Here is a 20,750-nt window from a genome sequence, read left to right on the forward strand (position 1 = left end):
ACTCTAATGATCTACCAGAGATAGTGGATGGTAACACTATAATGATCTAACAGAGATAGTGGATGGTAACACTATAATGATCTACCAGAGATAGTGGATGGTAACACTATAATGATCTAACAGAGATAGTGGATGGTAACACTATAATGATCTACCAGAGATAGTGGATGGTAACACTCTAATGATCTACCAGAGATAGTGGATGGTAACACTATAACGATCTAACAGAGATAGTGGATGGTAACACTCTAATGATCTACCAGAGATAGTGGATGGTAACACTATAATGATCTACCAGAGATAGTGGATGGTAACACTAAAATGATCTACCAGAGATAATGGATGGTAAACACTATAATGATCTACCAGAGATAGTGGATGGTAACACTATAATGATCTAACAGAGATAGTGGATGGTAACACTATAATGATCTATCAGAGATAGTGGATGGTAACACTATAATGATCTACCAGAGATAGTGGATGGTAACACTATAATGACCTACCAGAGATAGTGGATGGTAACACTATAATGATCTACCAGAGATAGTGGATGGTAACACTATAATGATCTAACAGAGATAGTGGATGGTAACACTATAATGATCTAACAGAGATAGTGGATGGTAACACTATAATGATCCACCAGAGATAGTGGATGGTAACACTATAATGATCTATCAGAGATAGTGGATGGTAACACTATAAAATCTACCAGAGATAGTGGATGGTAACACTATAATGATCTACCAGAGATAGTGGATGGTAACACTCTAATGATCTACCAGAGATAGTGGATGGTAACACTATAATGTTCTAACAGAGATAGTGGATGGTAACACTATAACGATCTAACAGAGATAGTGGATGGTAACACTCTAATGATCTACCAGAGATAGTGGATGGTAACACTATAATGACCTAACAGAGATAGTGGATGGTAACACTATAATGACCTAACAGAGATAGTGGATGGTAACACTATAATGACCTAACAGAGATAGTGGATGGTAACACTATAATGATCTACCAGAGATAGTGGATGATAACACTATAATATCTAACAGAGATAGTGGATGGTAACACTATAATGATCTACCAGAGATAGTGGATGGTAACACTATAATGACCTACCAGAGATAGTGGATGGTAACACTATAATGATCTACCAGAGATAGTGGATGGTAACACTATAATGATCTACAGAGATAGTGGATGGTAACACTATAATGATCTACCAGAGATAGTGGATGGTAACACTATAATGATCTACCAGAGATAGTGGATGGTAACACTATAATGACCTACCAGAGATAGTGGATGGTAACAATATAATGATCTATCAGAGATAGTGGATGGTCACACTATAATGATCTACCAGAGATAGTGGATGGTAACACTATAATGATCTATCAGAGATAGTGGATGGTAACACTATAATGATCTACCAGAGACAGTGGATGGTAACACTATAATGATCTATCAGAGATAAATCAAATCAAATTTTATTTGTCACATACACATGGTTAGCAGATGTTAATGCGAGTGTAGCGAAATGCTTGTGCTTCTAGTTCCGACAATGCAGTAATAACCAACAAGTAATCTAACTAACAATTCCTAAACTACTGTCTTATACACAGTGTAAGGGGATAAAGAATATGTACATAAGGATATATGAATGAGTGATGGTACAGAGCAGCATAGGCAAGACACAGTAGATGGTATCGAGTACAGTATATACATATGAGATGAGTATGTAAACAAAGTGGCATAGTTAAAGTGGCTAGTGATACATGTATTACATAAGGATGCAGTCGATGATATAGAGTACAGTATATACGTATGCATATGAGATGAATAATGTAGGGTAAGTAACATTATATAAGGTAGCATTGTTTAAAGTGGCTAGTGATATATTTACATCATTTCCCATCAATTCCCATTATTAAAGTGGCTGGAGTTGAGTCAGTGTCAGTGTGTTGGCAGCAGCCACTCAATGTTAGTGGTGGCTGTTTAACAGTCTGATGGTCTTGAGATAGAAGCTGTTTTTCAGTCTCTCGGTCCCAGCTTTGATGCACCTGTACTGACCTCGCCTTCTGGATGATAGCGGGGTGAACAGGCAGTGGCTCGGGTGGTTGATGTCCTTGATGATCTTTATGGCCTTCCTGTAACATCGGGTGGTGTAGGTGTCCTGGAGGGCAGGTAGTTTGCCCACGGTGATGCGTTGTGCAGACCTCACTACCCTCTGGAGAGCCTTACGGTTGAGGGCGGAGCAGTTGCCGTACCAGGCGGTGATACAGCCCGCCAGGATGTCCTCGATTGTGCATCTGTAGAAGTTTGTGAGTGCTTTTGGTGACAAGCCAAATTTCTTCAGCCTCCTGAGGTTGAAGAGGCGCTGCTGCGCCTTCTTCACGATGCTGTCTGTGTGAGTGGACCAATTCAGTTTGTCTGTGATGTGTATGCCGAGGAACTTAAAACTTGCTACTCTCTCCACTACTGTTCCATCGATGTGGATAGGGGGGTGTTCCCTCTGCTGTTTCCTGAAGTCCACAATCATCTCCTTAGTTTTGTTGACGTTGAGTGTGAGGTTATTTTCCTGACACCACACTCCGAGGGCCCTCACCTCCTCCCTGTAGGCCGTCTCGTCGTTGTTGGTAATCAAGCCTACCACTGTTGTGTCGTCCGCAAACTTGATGATTGAGTTGGAGGCGTGCGTGGCCACGCAGTCGTGGGTGAACAGGGAGTACAGGAGAGGGCTCAGAACGCACCCTTGTGGGGCCCCAGTGTTGAGGATCAGCGGGGAGGAGATGTTGTTACCTACCCTCACCACCTGGGGGCGGCCCGTCAGGAAGTCCAGTACCCAGTTGCACAGGGCGGGGTCGAGACCCAGGGTCTCAAGCTTGATGACGAGCTTGGAGGGTACTATGGTGTTGAATGCCGAGCTGTAGTCGATGAACAGCATTCATCACATAGGTATTCCTCTTGTCCAGATGGGTTAGGGCAGTGTGCAGTGTGGTTGAGATTGCATCGTCTGTGGACCTATTTGAGCGGTAAGCAAATTGGAGTGGGTCTAGGGTGTCAGGTAGGGTGGAGGTGATATGGTCCTTGACTAGTCTCTCAAAGCACTTCATGATGACGGAAGTGAGTGCTACGGGGCGGTAGTCGTTTAGCTCAGTTACCTTAGCTTTCTTGGGAACAGGAACAATGGTGGCCCTCTTGAAGCATGTGGGAACAGCAGACTGGTATAGGGATTGATTGAATATGTCCGTAAACACACCAGCCAGCTGGTCTGCGCATGCTCTGAGAGCGCGGCTGGGGATGCCGCCTGGGCCTGCAGCCTTGCGAGGGTTAACACATTTAAAAGGTTTTACTCACCTCGGCTGCAGTGAAGGAGAGACCGCATTTTTCCGTTGCAGGCAGTGTCAGTGGCACTGTATTGTCCCCAAAGCGGGCAAAAAAGTTATTTAGTCTGCCTGGGAGCAAGACATCCTGGTCCGTGACTGGGCTGGATTTCTTCCTGTAGTCAGTGATTGACTGTAGACCCTGCCACATGCCTCTTGTGTCTGAGCCGTTGAATTGGGATTCTACTTTGTCTCTGTACTGACGCTTAGCTTGTTTGATCGCCTTACGGAGGGAATAGCTGCAATGTTTGTATTCAGTCATGTTACCAGACACCTTGCCCTGATTGAAAGCAGTGGTTCGCGCTTTCAGTTTCACGCGAATGCTGCCATCAATCCACGGTTTCTGGTTAGGGAATGTTTTAATCGTTGCTATGGGAACGACATCTTCAACGCACGTTCTAATGAACTCGCACACCGAATCAGCGTATTCGTCAATGTTGTTATTTGACGCAATACGAAACATGTCCCAGTCCACGTGATGGAAGCAGTCTTGGAGTGTGGAGTCAGCTTGGTCGGACCAGCGTTGGACAGACCTCAGCGTGGGAGCTTCTTTTTTTAGCTTTTGTCTGTAGGCAGGTATCAGCAAAATGGAGTCGTGGTCAGCTTTTCCGAAATGGGGGCGGGGCAGGGCCTTATATGCGTCGCGGAAGTTAGAGTAACAGTGATCCAAGGTTTTCCGCCCCTGGTTGCGCAATCGATATGCTGATAAAATTTAGGGAGTCTGTTTTCAGATTAGCCTTGTTAAAATCCCCAGCAACAATGAATGCAGCCTCCGGATAAATGGTTTCCAGTTTGCAAAGAGTTAAATAAAGTTCGTTCAGAGCCATCGATGTGTCTGCTTGGGGGGGGGGGGATATATACGGCTGTGATTATAATCGAAGAGAATTCTCTTGGTAGATAATGCGGTCTACATTTGTTTGTGAGGAATTCTAAATCAGGTGAACAGAAGGATTTGAGTTCCTGTATGTTTCTTTCATCGCAACATGCCTCGTTAGCCATAAGGCATACACCCCCACCCCTCTTCTTACCAGAAAGGTGTTTGTTTCTGTCGGCGCGATGCGTGGAGAAACCCGTTGGCTGCACTGCTTCGGATAGCGTCTCTCCAGTGAGCCATGTTTCCGTGAAGCACAGAACGTTACAGTCTCTGATGTCCCTCTGGAATGCTACCCTTGCTCGGATTTCATCAACCTTGTTGTCAAGAAGAATGCTAGGAAGTGGGGCCCGATGTGCCCGTCTCCGTAGTCTTACCAGAAGACCGCCACGTTTCCCTCTTTTTCGGAGTCGTTTTTTTGGGTCGCTGCATGCGTTGTCCTGTTTGTAAGGCAGAACACAGGATCCGCGTCGCAAAAAACATATTCTTGGTCGTACTGATGGTGAGTTGACGCTGATCTTATATACAGTAGTTCTTCTCGACTGTATGTAATGAAACCTAAGATGACCTGGGGTACTAATGTAAGAAATAACACGTAAAAAAACAAAAAACTGCATAGTTTCCTAGGAACGCGAAGCGAGGCGGCCATCTCTGTCGGCGCCGGAAGTATTTTTTTGGGATGGTAACACTATAATGATCTAACAGAGATAGTGGATGGTAACACTATAATGATCTACCAGAGATAGTGGATGGTAACACTATAATGATCCACCAGAGATAGTGGATGGTAACACTATAATGATCTATCAGAGATAGTGGATGGTAACACTATAATGATCTACCAGAGATAGTGGATGGTAACACTATAATGATCCACCAGAGATAGTGGATGGTAACACTATAACGATCTAACAGAGATAGTGGATGGTAACACTATAATGATCTAACAGAGATAGTGGATGGTAACACTATAATGACCTAACAGAGATAGTGGATGGTAACACTATAATGATCTACCAGAGATAGTGGATGGTAACACTATAATGACCTACCAGAGATACTGGATGGTAACACTATAATGACCTAACAGAGATAGTGGATGGTAACACTATAATGACCTACCAGAGATAGTGGATGGTAACACTATAATGATCTAACAGAGATAGTGGATGGTAACACTATAATGACCTACCAGAGATAGTGGATGGTAACACTATAATGACCTAACAGAGATAGTGGATGGTAACACTATAATGATCTAACAGAGATAGTGGATGGTAACACTATAATGACCTACCAGAGATAGTGGATGGTAACACTATAATGATCTAACAGAGATAGTGGATGGTAACACTATAATGACCTAACAGAGATAGTGGATGGTAACACTATAATGACCTACCAGAGATAGTGGATGGTAACACTATAATGATCTATCAGAGATAGTGGATGGTAACACTATAATGACCTAACAGAGATAGTGGATGGTAACACTATAATGACCTACCAGAGATAGTGGATGGTAACACTATAATGACCTACCAGAGATAGTGGATGGTAACACTATAATGACCTACCAGAGATAGTGGATGGTAACACTATAATGATCTAACAGAGATAGTGGATGGTAACACTATAATGATCTAACAGAGATAGTGGATGGTAACACTATAATGATCTAACAGAGATAGTGGATGGTAACACTATAATGACCTAACAGAGATAGTGGATGGTAACACTATAATGACCTACCAGAGATAGTGGATGGTAACACTATAATGACCTACCAGAGATAGTGGATGGTAACACTATAATGATCTAACAGAGATAGTGGATGGTAACACTATAATGATCTAACAGAGATAGTGGATGGTAACACTATAATGATCTAACAGAGATAGTGGATGGTAACACTATAATGACCTAACAGAGATAGTGGATGGTAACACTATAATGACCTAACAGAGATAGTGGATGGTAACACTATAATGATCTAACAGAGATAGTGGATGGTAACACTATAATGTTCTAACAGAGATAGTGGATGGTAACACTATAATGTTCTAACAGAGATAGTGGATGGTAACACTATAATGACCTACCAGAGATAGTGGATGGTAACACTATAATGACCTAACAGAGATAGTGGATGGTAACACTATAATGATCTAACAGAGATAGTGGATGGTAACACTATAATGATCTAACAGAGATAGTGGATGGTAACACTATAATGACCTAACAGAGATAGTGGATGGTAACACTATAATGACCTAACAGAGATAGTGGATGGTAACACTATAATGACCTAACAGAGATAGTGGATGGTAACACTATAATGATCTAACAGAGATAGTGGATGGTAACACTATAATGATCTAACAGAGATAGTGGATGGTAACACTATAATGATCTACCAGAGATAGTGGATGGTAACACTATAATGATCTAACAGAGATAGTGGATGGTAACACTATAATGATCTAACAGAGATAGTGGATGGTAACACTATAATGACCTAACAGAGATAGTGGATGGTAACACTATAATGATCTACCAGAGATAGTGGATGGTAACACTATAACGACCTACCAGAGATAGTGGATGGTAACACTATAATGACCTAACAGAGATAGTGGATGGTAACACTATAATGACCTAACAGAGATAGTGGATGGTAACACTATAATGATCTAACAGAGATAGTGGATGGTAACACTATAATGACCAACCAGAGATAGTGGATGGTAACACTATAATGACCTAACAGAGATAGTGGATGGTAACACTATAATGATCTAACAGAGATAGTGGATGGTAACACTATAATGACCTAACAGAGATAGTGGATGGTAACACTATAATGATCTAACAGAGATAGTGGATGGTAACACTATAATGACCTAACAGAGATAGTGGATGGTAACACTATAATGACCTAACAGAGATAGTGGATGGTAACACTATAATGATCTAACAGAGATAGTGGATGGTAACACTATAATGACCTAACAGAGATAGTGGATGGTAACACTATAATGACCTACCAGAGATAGTGGATGGTAACACTATAATGACCTACCAGAGATAGTGGATGGTAACACTATAATGATCTAACAGAGATAGTGGATGGTAACACTATAATGATCTAACAGAGATAGTGGATGGTAACACTATAATGACCTACCAGAGATAGTGGATGGTAACACTATAATGATCTAACAGAGATAGTGGATGGTAACACTATAATGATCTAACAGAGATAGTGGATGGTAACACTATAATGATCTAACAGAGATAGTGGATGGTAACACTATAATGACCTAACAGAGATAGTGGATGGTAACACTATAATGACCTAACAGAGATAGTGGATGGTAACACTATAATGACCTAACAGAGATAGTGGATGGTAACACTATAATGACCTAACAGAGATAGTGGATGGTAACACTATAATGATCTAACAGAGATAGTGGATGGTAACACTATAATGATCTAACAGAGATAGTGGATGGTAACACTATAATGATCTAACAGAGATAGTGGATGGTAACACTATAATGACCTAACAGAGATAGTGGATGGTAACACTATAATGTTCTAACAGAGATAGTGGATGGTAACACTATAATGACCTAACAGAGATAGTGGATGGTAACACTATAATGATCTAACAGAGATAGTGGATGGTAACACTATAATGATCTAACAGAGATAGTGGATGGTAACACTATAATGACCTAACAGAGATAGTGGATGGTAACACTATAATGACCTAACAGAGATAGTGGATGGTAACACTATAATGTTCTAACAGAGATAGTGGATGGTAACACTATAATGTTCTAACAGAGATAGTGGATGGTAACACTATAATGACCTACCAGAGATAGTGGATGGTAACACTATAATGACCTAACAGAGATAGTGGATGGTAACACTATAATGATCTAACAGAGATAGTGGATGGTAACACTATAATGATCTAACAGAGATAGTGGATGGTAACACTATAATGATCTAACAGAGATAGTGGATGGTAACACTATAATGACCTAACAGAGATAGTGGATGGTAACACTATAATGATCTAACAGAGATAGTGGATGGTAACACTATAATGACCTAACAGAGATAGTGGATGGTAACACTATAATGATCTAACAGAGATAGTGGATGGTAACACTATAATGATCTACCAGAGATAGTGGATGGTAACACTATAATGACCTAACAGAGATAGTGGATGGTAACACTATAATGATCTAACAGAGATAGTGGATGGTAACACTATAATGATCTAACAGAGATAGTGCCATGATTCAGCCTGGGGTGTAATCGTTAGTTCAAACAAAAGAAAGAAAGCACTAAAGCAAGAATTTCTATTGGACAAATTCAGAGAGGTCCCTCCCAGTTTCATTCCGGTTGTTTCCATGTTGAAATGTTTTGAAACAGAACATCAGTAATAAAGCACTTTGATGGGGGTGAAGACCAAACAATATGAAGTCATCGTGAGGGGCAGTTAGTCATGGGTCAGCCTACCCACATCCATACTATTGTAAATAAAAAATATAAAAAATCTGCCATGTGGTGTATAGAAAATCTTTCATTTTTAAAGCCAACTTGCTTCAATTCTAGACATTTTGCCATTGGGCGAAGAGCAGATTTTGTAACTAATTTAATGCAATTCAATGCAATGGGGAGGATAACAACAAAACTAAATAAGATGTTTGACAGCTAATCTCCTGTAATTATACACATTCTTCTATGGGGTGGAGAGAAATGTGAGACTGACCAACAAAATCAAATGCCCCCCCCCCCCCTGGTCTGGTGAATCCACGGTGATTACTTCGTTTAGATAGTAATTAAAACAGGGGCTAATTGACGGACTACCGGCGACGCACAACTACATTTATAGATGTTACTATTTAGAAATGTTACTATTTAGAAATGTTACTATTTAGAAATATCACTATTTAGAAATGTTACTATTTAGAAATGTTACTATTTAGAAATGTTACTTTTTAGAAATGTTACTATTTAGAAATGTTACTATTTAGAAATATCACTATTTAGAAATGTCACTATTTAGAAATATCACTATTTAGAAATGTCACTATTTAGAAATATCACTATTTAGAAATATCACTATTTAGAAATATCACTATTTAGAAATGTCACTATTTAGAAATGTTACTATTTAGAAATATCACTATTTAGAAATTTCACTATTTAGAAATGTCACTATTTAGAAATATCACTATTTAGAAATATCACTATTTAGAAATATCACTATTTAGAAATGTCACTATTTAGAAATATCACTATTTAGAAATGTCACTATTTAGAAATGTCACTATTTAGAAATGTTACTATTTAGAAATATCACTATTTAGAAATGTCACTATTTAGAAATGTCACTATTTAGAAATGTTAATATTTAGAAATGTTACTTTTTAGAAATGTTACTATTTAGAAATGTCACTATTTAGAAATGTTACTATTTAGAAATATCACTATTTAGAAATGTCACTATTTAGAAATGTCACTATTTAGAAATGTTAATATTTAGAAATGTTACTTTTTAGAAATGTTACTATTTAGAAATATCACTATTTCGAAATGTTACTATTTCGAAATGTCACTATTTCAAAATGTTACTATTTAGAAATGTTACTTTTTAGAAATGTTACTATTTAGAAATATCACTATTTAGAAATGTCACTATTTAGAAATGTCACTATTTAGAAATGTTAATATTTAGAAATGTTACTTTTTAGAAATGTTACTATTTAGAAATGTCACTATTTAGAAATGTTACTATTTAGAAATGTCACTATTTAGAAATGTTACTATTTAGAAATGTTACTATTTAGAAATGTTACTATTTAGAAATGTCACTAGTTAGAAATGTCACTTCTACCTAGCAACAGCCAGTTGAGGCCCTGACTAACTCGGGCCACCAGTACATATCAGCAGATCAATGCTGAAGTGTGCATACCACGCATGTGTGTGTGTGTGTACTTGATTCAGTAAAGGAGTGACTGTAATTTAGGTACTCTATAAGTGACTGTAATTTAGGTACTCTATAACTCTTAAGTCTCCACAAACAGACCCCTCAATAACAAGTTACAGCACTCCTATCTACTGTAAAGACAGGCAGGAGAGACCGTTTCTGCTCTGAGGAACATCTCTCAGTCTGTCTGTTCGCCCGTCTGTCTTTCTGTTCGCCTGTCTGTCCGCCTGTCTGTCTGTCTGTTCCATTGGTCCTGTCTGTTCTGTTGGATCTGTCTGTCCTGTTCTGTCCTGTCTGTTCTGGTCCTGTCTGCTCTGGTCCTGTCTGTTCTGGTCCTGTCTGTTCTGGTCCTGTCTGTTCTGGTCCTGTATGTTCTGGTCCTGTCTGTTCTGGTCCTGTCTGTTCTGGTCCTGTCTGTTCTGGTCCTGTCTGTTCTGGTCCTGTATGTTCTGGTCCTGTCTGCTCTGGTCCTGTCTGTTCTGGTCCTGTCTGTTCTGGTCCTGTCTGTTCTGGTCCTGTCTGTTCTGGTCCTGTCTGCTCTGGTCCTGTCTGTTCTGGTCCTGTCTGTTCTGGTCCTGTCTGTTCTGTTCTGTTGGATCTGTCTGTCCTGTTCTGTCCTGTCTGTTCTGGTCCTGTATGTTCTGGTCCTGTCTGTTCTGGTCCTGTCTGCTCTGGTCCTGTCTGTTCTGGTCCTGTCTGTTCTGGTCCTGTCTGTTCTGGTCCTGTCTGCTCTGGTCCTGTCTGTTCTGGTCCTGTCTGTTCTGGTCTTGTCTGTTCTGGTCCTGTCTGTTCTGGTCTTGTCTGTTCTGGTCCTGTCTGTTCTGGTCCTGTCTGTTCTGGTCCTGTCTGTCTTGTTCTGTCTGTTCTGTCGTTCCTATCCGTTCTGTTAGTTCTGTCTGTTCTGTTCTGTCTGTTCTGTTTTGTTCTGTCTGTCTTGTTCTGTCTGTTCTGTTGGTCCTGTCTGTCAGTTCTGTTCTGTCTGTTCTGTTTTGTTCTGTCTGTCTTGTTCTGTCTGTTCTCTTCTGTCTGCCTGTCTGCCTGTCCATCTGTCTGTCTGCCTGTCCATCTGTCTGTCTGTCTGCCTGTCCATCTGTCTGTCTGCCTGTCCATCTGTCTGTCTGCCTGTCCATCTGTCTGTCTGTCTGTCTGTCTGCGTGTTCATCTGTCTGCCTGATGGTGTGGTGTCTGTGTAGTATCTGTAATCTCCTGCTACAGATGCAGTCTACAGTAACCACAGTCAGTGAATCAGTCAGTTAGTCAGTCGGTTGGTCGCCTCAACGCCTCCAATATAACGAACGCCATCAATCAGTTTCCTCTCACTTCACAATTATCTGATCGAGGGATGGGGTGAGGGGGGAGAAAGGGATGGCGTCTGGCAGAGATAGGGACACATGGCTCACTAAGTCCGAAACAACTTACCAGACGGCATTATGGTACACACGTACGGTGGCTTGCGAAAGTATTCCCTGCCTTGGCATGGTTTTTTTGTGCCTTACAATCTGGAATTAAAATAAGATTTGGGGGGGTTTTGTCTCATTTGGACTTACAAAACATGCCTACCACTTTGAAGATGCAAAATATTTTTTATTGTGAAACAAACAAGAAATAAGACAAAAAAAACAGTAAACTTGCAATTACAACTGCAAGTCTCTTGGGATATGTCTCTATAAAATTGGCACATCTAGCCACTGGGATTTTTGTCCATTCTTCAAGGCAAAACTGCTCCAACTCCTTCATGCTGGATGGGTTCCACAGGTCTACAACAATCTTTAAGGCAAACCACAGATTCTCAATTGGATTGAGGTCTGGGCTTTGACGAGGCCACTCCAAGACATTTAAATGTTTCCCCTTAAACCATTTGAGTGTTGCTTCAGCAGTTTGCTTAGGGTCATTGTCCTGCTGGAAGGTGAACCTCCTTCCCAGTCCCTGCCGATGAAAAACATCCCCGCAGCACGATGCTGCCACCACCATGCTTCACAGTGGGGATGGTATTTTTGGGGTGATGTGAGGTGTTGGGTTTGTGCCAGACATAGCGTTTTCTTTGATGGCCAAAAAGCTCAATTTTAGTCTCATCTGACCAGAGTACCTTCTTCCATATGTTTGGGGAGTCTCCCACATGCCTTTTGGTGAACACCAAACGTGTTTGCTTATTTTTTCTTTAAGCAATGGCTTTTTGCTGGCCACTCTTCCGTAAAGCCCAGCTCTGTGGAGTGTACGGCTTAAAGTGGTCCTATGGACAGATACTCCAATCTCCGCTGTGGAGCTTTGCAGCTCCTTCAGGGTTATCTTTGCTCTCTTTGAATAATTTTGCAAGGCCTGTCTGTCCTGTACACATAGGCCGAGTCTCAAATAGCACAAAACACTAGCGAATGGAACAGGGTGTAAAGGAACAGGGTGTGTAGAGAACAGGGTGTGTAGAGAACATGGTGTAAAGGAACAGGGTGTGTAGAGAACAGCGTGTGTAGAGAACAGGGTGTGTAGAGAACAGGGTGTAAAGGAACAGGGTGTGTAGAGAACAGGGTGTAAAGGAACAGGGTGTGTAGAGAACAGGGTGTAAAGGAACAGGGTGTGTAGAGAACAGGGTGTAAAGGAACAGGGTGTGTAGAGAACAGGGTGTGTAGAGAACAGGGTTTGTAGAGAACAGGGTGTAAAGGAACAGGGTGTAAAGGAACAGGGTGTGTAGAGAACAGGGTGTGTAGAGAACAGGGTGTGTAGAGGAACAGGGTGTAAAGGAACAGGGTGTAAAGGAACAGGGCACGTAGAGAACAGGGTGTGTAGAGAACAGGGTGTAAAGGAACAGGGTGTGTAGAGAACAGGGTGTGTAGAGAACAGGGTGTAAAGGAACAGGGTGTAAAGGAACAGGGCACGTAGAGAACAGGGTGTGTAGAGAACAGGGTGTGTAGAGAACAGGGTGTAAAGGAACAGGGTGTATAGAGAACAGGATGTGTAGAGAACAGGGTGTGTAGAGAACAGGGTGTGTAGAGAACAGGGTGTAAAGGAACAGGGTGTGTAGAGAACAGGGTGTGTAGAGAACAGGGTGTAAAGGAACAGGGTGTGTAGAGAACATTGTGTAAAGGAACAGGGTGTGTAGAGAACAGGGTGTGTAGAGAACAGGGTGTGTAGAGAACAGGGTGTAAAGGAACAGGGTGTGTAGAGAACAGGGTGTAAAGGAACAGGGTGTGTAGAGAACAGGGTGTGTAGAGAACAGGGTTTGTAGAGAACAGGGTGTAAAGGAACAGGGTGTAAAGGAACAGGGTGTGTAGAGAACAGGGTGTGTAGAGAACAGGGTGTAAAGGAACAGGGTGTGTAGAGAACAGGGTGTAAAGGAACAGGGTGTGTAGAGAACAGGGTGTAAAGGAACAGGGTGTGTAGAGAACAGGGTGTGTAGAGAACAGGGTGTGTAGAGAACAGGGTTTGTAGAGAACAGGGTGTAAAGGAACAGGGTGTAAAGGAACAGGGTGTGTAGAGAACAGGGTGTGTAGAGAACAGGGTGTAAAGGAACAGGGTGTAAAGGAACAGGGTGCGTAGAGAACAGGGTGTGTAGAGAACAGGGTGTAAAGGAACAGGGTGTGTAGAGAACAGGGTGTGTAGAGAACAGGGTGTGTAGAGAACAGGGTGTGTAGAGAACAGGGTGTAAAGGAACAGGGGGTAAAGGAACAGGGTGCGTAGAGAACAGGGTGTGTAGAGAACAGGGTGTGTAGAGAACAGGGTGTGTAGAGAACAGGGTGTAAAGGAACAGGGTGTGTAGAGAACAGGATGTAAAGGAACAGGGTGTGTAGAGAACAGGGTATAAAGGAACGGGGTGTGTAGAGAACAGGGTGTAAAGGACGGCCTAATGGGGAACAGTGGGGTTAACTGTTATTAACTGTTATTGTTAAATATTATTTACAATTGTTTAACTGTCTTGTTCAGGGACAGAAGGACAGATTTTTATCTTGTCAGCTCGGGGATTCAATCCAGCAACCTTTCAGTTACGGCCCCTCCCCTCTAACCGCTAGGTTACCCGCCGCCCCTCCCCTCTAACCACTAGGCTACCTGCCAACCTGCCACTCTGACCACTAGGCTACCTGCCAACCTGCCACTCTGACCACTAGGCTACCTGCCAACCTGCCACTGCCACTCTAACCACTAGGCTACCTGCCAACCTGCCACTCTGACCACTAGGCTACCTGCCAACCTGCCACTCTGACCACTAGGCTACCTGCCAACCTGCCACTCTGACCACTAGGCTACCTGCCAACCTGCCACTCTGACCACTGCCACTGCCACTCTAACCACTAGGACCTGCCAACCTGCCACTCTGACCACTAGGCTACCTGCCAACCTGCCACTCTGACCACTAGGCTACCTGCCAACCTGCCACTCTGACCACTAGGCTACCTGCCAACCTGCCACTGCCACTCTGACCACTAGGCTACCTGCCAACCTGCCACTCTGACCACTAGGCTACCTGCCAACCTGCCACTGCCACTCTAACCACTAGGCTACCTGCCAACCTGCCACTCTGACCACTAGGCTACCTGCCAACCTGCCACTACCCGCCCTGCCCCTCCCTGCCACTCTAACCACTAGGCTACCTGCCAACCTGCCACTCTGACCACTAGGCTACCTGCCAACCTGCCACTCTGACCACTAGGCTACCTGCCAACCTGCCACTGCCACTCTAACCACTAGGCTACCTGCCAACCTGCCACTTTGACCACTAGGCGACCTGCCAACCTGCCACTGCCACTCTAACCACTAGGCTACCTGCCAACCTGCCACTGCCACTCTAACCACTAGGCTACCTGCCAACCTGCCACTCTGACCACTAGGCGACCTGCCAACCTGCCACTCTGACCACTAGGCTACCTGCCAACCTGCCACTCTGACCACTAGGCTACCTGCCAACCTGCCACTCTGACCACTAGGCGACCTGCCAACCTGCCACTCTGACCACTAGGCTACCTGCCAACCTGCCACTCTGACCACTAGTCTACCTGCCGACCCTAATAATAAATGTGGTCAGGGCTAGAAGTTGACGTTTTGTAGGTTAGGAGAGAACGTACGCAGCAGGTTAGGAGAATTAACGTAGCTTTTTTTTATAATATTTTTTTTAAACATTTAATTTGACCAAAGCTGTATCCAGCCACGACCAATACGTGCCCTAACGTAGGGAATGACGTCACAATACTCACCCTGCCCACTTCAACCAGGTTGGTGACCATGACGATGACAACAGTGTTCTCCTGCCACACCATCCCCCAGAAGTCAAACACCGTCTCCTGCATGGGGCCTGGTAAGGGGGGGGGGGGGGTTAGAGGGGGGTTAGATAAAGAGGACATTTATTTCACTGTATCTGGTTCCTTGTCGGAAGAACAGATTATCCCCCTAAACAGAAGCGGCTCTCAGGGTCTCATATTCATCACTGAACCACCTGGCTCGTTCCTGGGGCCATTGGACCGTTTTTCTACTCTAAAACATGTTGAGATGCTCGACATTAGTAACCACCTTTGTTGGCAATTAAAAAATTTTTTTTTTATTTGTACAGGGACAGTGCACATTAATCAACGTTTCAGTAAAAGTGCTGGTTTTAGCCAGCCGGCTAATTTTCAACCGCAGTTCCTGGGCAGGTTATAGGCCTGTCCATATGTGTGTCAACCAATCACCAGGCGGCCATCCAACCTATCCCAGATTTACAACTTGACTGAGCAATAATTACAAATAGATAGGAATTCAATTATGAATCTAGTTAATTCAAATTAATATTGTTTTTTAATCAACTCGCCAACTGGAAGAAATGTACTTTTGACAAATTAATTAGAGGAAGCAAATCCCTACGTCCTCCAGCAGAGTTGCTATGTATTACCTGGAGGGGACACACACACACACACGCACACACACGCACGTGCACACACATGCACGTACACGTACACACACACACGCACGCACGCACGTATGCACGCACACACACACACACGCACGCCGCACACACACACACACACACACAGCAGTAGCAGCTGGGTGATGATAGTTTAATGAGCAGTAGTGCTTAGTCCTCTGTGTGCTTGTGTGTGTGTGTGTGTGTGCTTGTGTGTGTGTGTGTGTGTGTGTACGTGTGTGTACGTGTGTGTGTGTGTGCTTGGTACAACTCTGTTCAAACTCATCCTCACTCTCCTCCTCTCCCCTGTTTCCTCTCTAGACTCACCATGTTGTCAGTCTGTACTTCCATACTTCGAGGGTGGAAGACAATCGCTCCTAAATTAGCTCAAGCTCACTCTCTCTCTCTCCCCCCCCCCTCTTTCTCTCTCTCTTTCTCTCTCCACCCCCCTCACCCTCTGTCTCCCTCCCTCTCTCTCTCTGTCTCTCCCCTTCTTTCACGCTCTCTCTCTCGCTCTCTCTCCACCCCCCTCACCCTCTGTCTCCTTCCCTCTCTCACTCTGTCTCTCTCTCTCTCCCCTATCTCCTCCCTCTCTTATGCTCTCTCTCTTTCGCTCTCTCTCCACCCCCTCTCTGTCTCTCTCCACCCCCCTCACCCTCTGTCTCCCTCCCTTTCTCTGTCTCCCTCCCTCTATCTTTTTAACTCCCAATCTCCCCAATCTGTTTCCCTCCCACTCCCGTCCCAGCGGGATCATTCCAACTACTCAAAAGTTTCGGAGCATTACTCCGAGCTAAGCGGGACATCTGGTGTGTAGGTTTTCTCTGATGTGTGTGTGTGTGTGTGTGTGTGCGTGTTTGTAGGTTTCTGACTAACACAATAGCACCCGGTACTATATGGTAAATTATCCAATGGGGGCCTATTGCCAAGCGAGAAGCAGATAGAGACAGAGAGATGGAGCCAAGTTTGATAGATAAAGTGTCTAGTACAACACCTACACACACACACACACACACACACACACACACACACACACACACACACACACACACACACACACACACACACACACACACACACACACACACACACACACACACACACACACACACACAGCAGTAGCAGCAGCACCTAGACACGGAGCAGGATAATGCAATATAAAGAAGAAGACAAGACTAAATGTTGTCGGACCTAAACAGGCCGGAACTTTTTAAAAACTCCAATATGTACATTGAAAAAGATAGATAGATGCATAGTCGACAGTAGCTACAGCATGGTCTATATAACATCTCGATATTAGAGGTGGGCCGATTATGATTTTTCAACGCTGATAGCGATTATTGTTATTGTTATTAAAAAAAGCTGACACCGATTAATTGGACGATTTGTTTAATTTATTTGTAATAATGACAATTACAACAATACTGAATGCTTACTGCATTCACGTAACAGGCAGGCTCCTCGTGGAGTGCAACGTGAGGCAGGTGGTTAGAGCGTTGGACTAGTTAACTGTAAGGTTGCAAGATTGAATCCCCCGAGCTGACAAGGAACAAATCTGTCGTTCTGCCCCTGAACAGGCAGTTAACCCCACTGTTCCCAGGCCGTCATTGAAAATAAGAATGTGTTCTTAACCTACCTGGTAGGTTCTTAACCTACCTGGTAGGTTCATTGATAATTTGTGTGAGATTGAGGGCATCAAGTTTAGATTGTAGGATGGCTGGGGTGTTAAATAAAGGTTAAATAAAAGTTAAATAAAGGATAAATAAAAGTTAAATAAAGGTGGGAAAAAGGTGGTCCAAAATACAGATTTCCGATTGTTATGAAAACTTGAAATCGGCCCTAATTAAATCAGCCATTCCGATTAATCGGTCGACCTATACAAGATATAGAGGAGGGTGTTACTGCAGGGTGGATATAACATCCATGGATGAGATGGTAACTTTGTAAAGCAGACAAACTAAATGTTGGAAATCTGAAATTACTGAAGTGTGAAAGTACACATGACTAAAGTAAAACGCTGAAATACATATTTAAAGAAAACAAACGATCACACAACAGGAAACCACTGTTAATCACAGACGATCGTATGTCTGTGACAATGGACACTTTTACAACAGGCCTCTTTTATCAAATGCTTTACTTCCTGTGCTTCTTACATACATTTGACTTATGAATATAAATCCCAGATCTTAATTTTACCACAGTATTGAGGCTAAGTTTATCCTATTTATAATACATATGACATTTAGCAGATATGGTCATGTATATTTTTTTAATATTCCCGGGCATCAACCCCACTATCCTGGTGATAATCAGCTACCAAATGGGTAATCATCAGCTGGCTAACTTCCTATCAGCTAGCTCTCAGCTAGCTCTCTTGATGTAATCATCAGCTAGCTAACTTCCTATCAGCTAGCTCTCAGCTAGCTCTCTTGATGTAATCATTAACTAGCTAACTTCCTATCAGCTAGCTCTCAGCTAGCTCTCTTGATGTAATCATTAATTATCTAGCTAACTTCCTATCAGCTAGCTCTCTTCATGAAATCATTAATTAACTAGCTAACTTCTTCAGATGATGTAATCATTAACTAGCTAACTCTTCAGCTAACTGAAATCATTAATTAACTGGCTAACTTCCTATCAGCTAGCTCTCTTGATGTAATCATTAACTAGCTAACTTCCTATCAGCTAACTCTCTTGATGTAATCATTAATTAACTAGCTAACTTCCTATCAGCTAGCTCTCTTGATGTAATCATTAATTAACTAGCTAACTTCCTATCAGCTAGCTCTCTTGATGTAATCATTAATTAACTAGCTAACTTCCTATCAGCTAGCTCTCTTGATGTAATCATTGTAAATGAATAACACAGTCTCCAAATGCATTTTGTAGATAACAGCCAGAGAAGAGGGTGACATTGCAGCTCCAGCTGTTAGTAAATGGCCAGTGTAGACTAGTGGACAGGGCAGGTCATATTGAGGGAGGACGTTAGGAAGAGATTCTACAGTTCCAGTCCCTAGAGGGGAAAACTTTGAAGAGCGAGAGATAATAGCAAAATATTATTCAGTGCTAATTTTAGAATAATGAAGCCTGTTTTCTTTGTGATGTTTTCTGTCTGTTCTATCTCAAGGCCATCAGACTGCTAAACAGCAATCACTAACTCAGAGAGGCTGCTGCCTACATTGATACCCAATCACTGGACACTTTAATAAATTGATCACTAGTCACTTTAATAATGTTTACATATCTTACATTACTCATCTCATATGTATATACTGTATTTTATACCATCTACTGCATCTTGCCTATGCTTCGGCCATCGTTTATTCATGTATTTATATGTACATATTCTCATTCAACCCTTTAGATTTGTGTGTATTAAGTAGTTGTTGGGGAATTGTTAGATTACATGTTAGATATTACTGCATGGTCGGAACTAGAAGCACAAGCATTTCGCTACACTCACATTAACATCTGCTAACTATGTGTATGTGACAAATAACATTGTATTTTATTTGTCCTCAGATATGAAAAGCTTTAAAAGCCTGTTTGTAGATGAAAAGAGAGGTCCCAATGAATGTCACAAGAGACTAACAGTTTATCCTATATCCCATGGGTTATATGTGTAGGCCTACCTATGTTAGGGTTATGTTGTATACAAATATACAGTTCAACATCACACACAATGTATAAACCTATTACAATTGGAGCTGACCAACCCTGCTGGAGGTCTGCTGGGTGCAGGGTCCTGTTGTCAGCCCAGTAATAACACACCTGATTACACTCATCAAATCTAATGAGTTGATAATCAAGTGTGCTATTACTGGGCTGGAATAGAATCTGTTCCTCCAGTAGATCTGTTACTGGGCTGGAATAGAATCTGTTCCTCCAGTAGATCTGTTACTGGGCTGGAATAGAAGTCTGCTCCTCCAGTAGATCTGTTACTGGGCTGGAATAGAAGTCTGCTCCTCCAGTAGATCTATTACTGGGCTGGAATAGAATCTGTTCCCCCAGGATCTATTACTGGGCTGGAATAGAATCTGTTCCTCCAGTAGATCTGTTTACTGGGCTGGAATAGAATCTGTTCCCCCAGTAGATCTGTTACTGGGCTGGAATAGAAGTCTGTTCCTCCAGTAGATCTGTTACTGGGCTGGAATAGAATCTGTTCCCCAGTAGATCTGTTACTGGGCTGGAATAGAAGTCTGTTCCCCAGTAGATCTATTACTGGGCTGGAATAGAATCTGTTCCTCCAGTAGATCTGTTACTGGGCTGGAATAGAATCTGTTCCTCCAGTAGATCTGTTACTGGGCTGGAATAGAATCTGTTCCCCCAGTAGATCTATTACTGGGCTGGAATAGAAGTCTGCTCCTCCAGTAGATCTATTACTGGGCTGGAATAGAATCTGTTCCCCCAGTAGATCTATTACTGGGCTGGAATAGAAGTCTGCTCCTCCAGTAGATCTGTTACTGGGCTGGAATAGAATCTGTTCCCCCAGTAGATCTATTACTGGGCTGGAATAGAATCTGTTCCACCAGTAGATCTGTTACTGGGCTGGAATAGAAGTCTGCTCCTCCAGTAGATCTATTACTGGGCTGGAATAGA

At 42.6% G+C, this 20,750-nt stretch overlaps 1 protein-coding gene across 1 annotated transcript in view; it reads right to left on the bottom strand.

Annotated features, from left to right (window-relative positions):
• The window catches only part of LOC135508985 (receptor-type tyrosine-protein phosphatase mu), a 76,125-nt gene extending 60,563 nt beyond the window's left edge, over positions 1-15,562 (bottom strand). The window contains exon 1 of the mRNA XM_064929249.1: positions 15,469-15,562. Coding sequence (XP_064785321.1) covers positions 15,469-15,561 — 93 coding nt within the window. The 5' untranslated portion in view covers position 15,562. The remainder of the gene's footprint in view (positions 1-15,468) is intronic.
• Positions 15,563-20,750: the final 5,188 nt, after the last annotated feature.

This window comes from Oncorhynchus masou, chromosome 3 (assembly GCF_036934945.1).
Source record: "Oncorhynchus masou masou isolate Uvic2021 chromosome 3, UVic_Omas_1.1, whole genome shotgun sequence".
In the NCBI taxonomy this organism is placed as follows: Eukaryota; Metazoa; Chordata; class Actinopteri; order Salmoniformes; family Salmonidae; genus Oncorhynchus; species Oncorhynchus masou.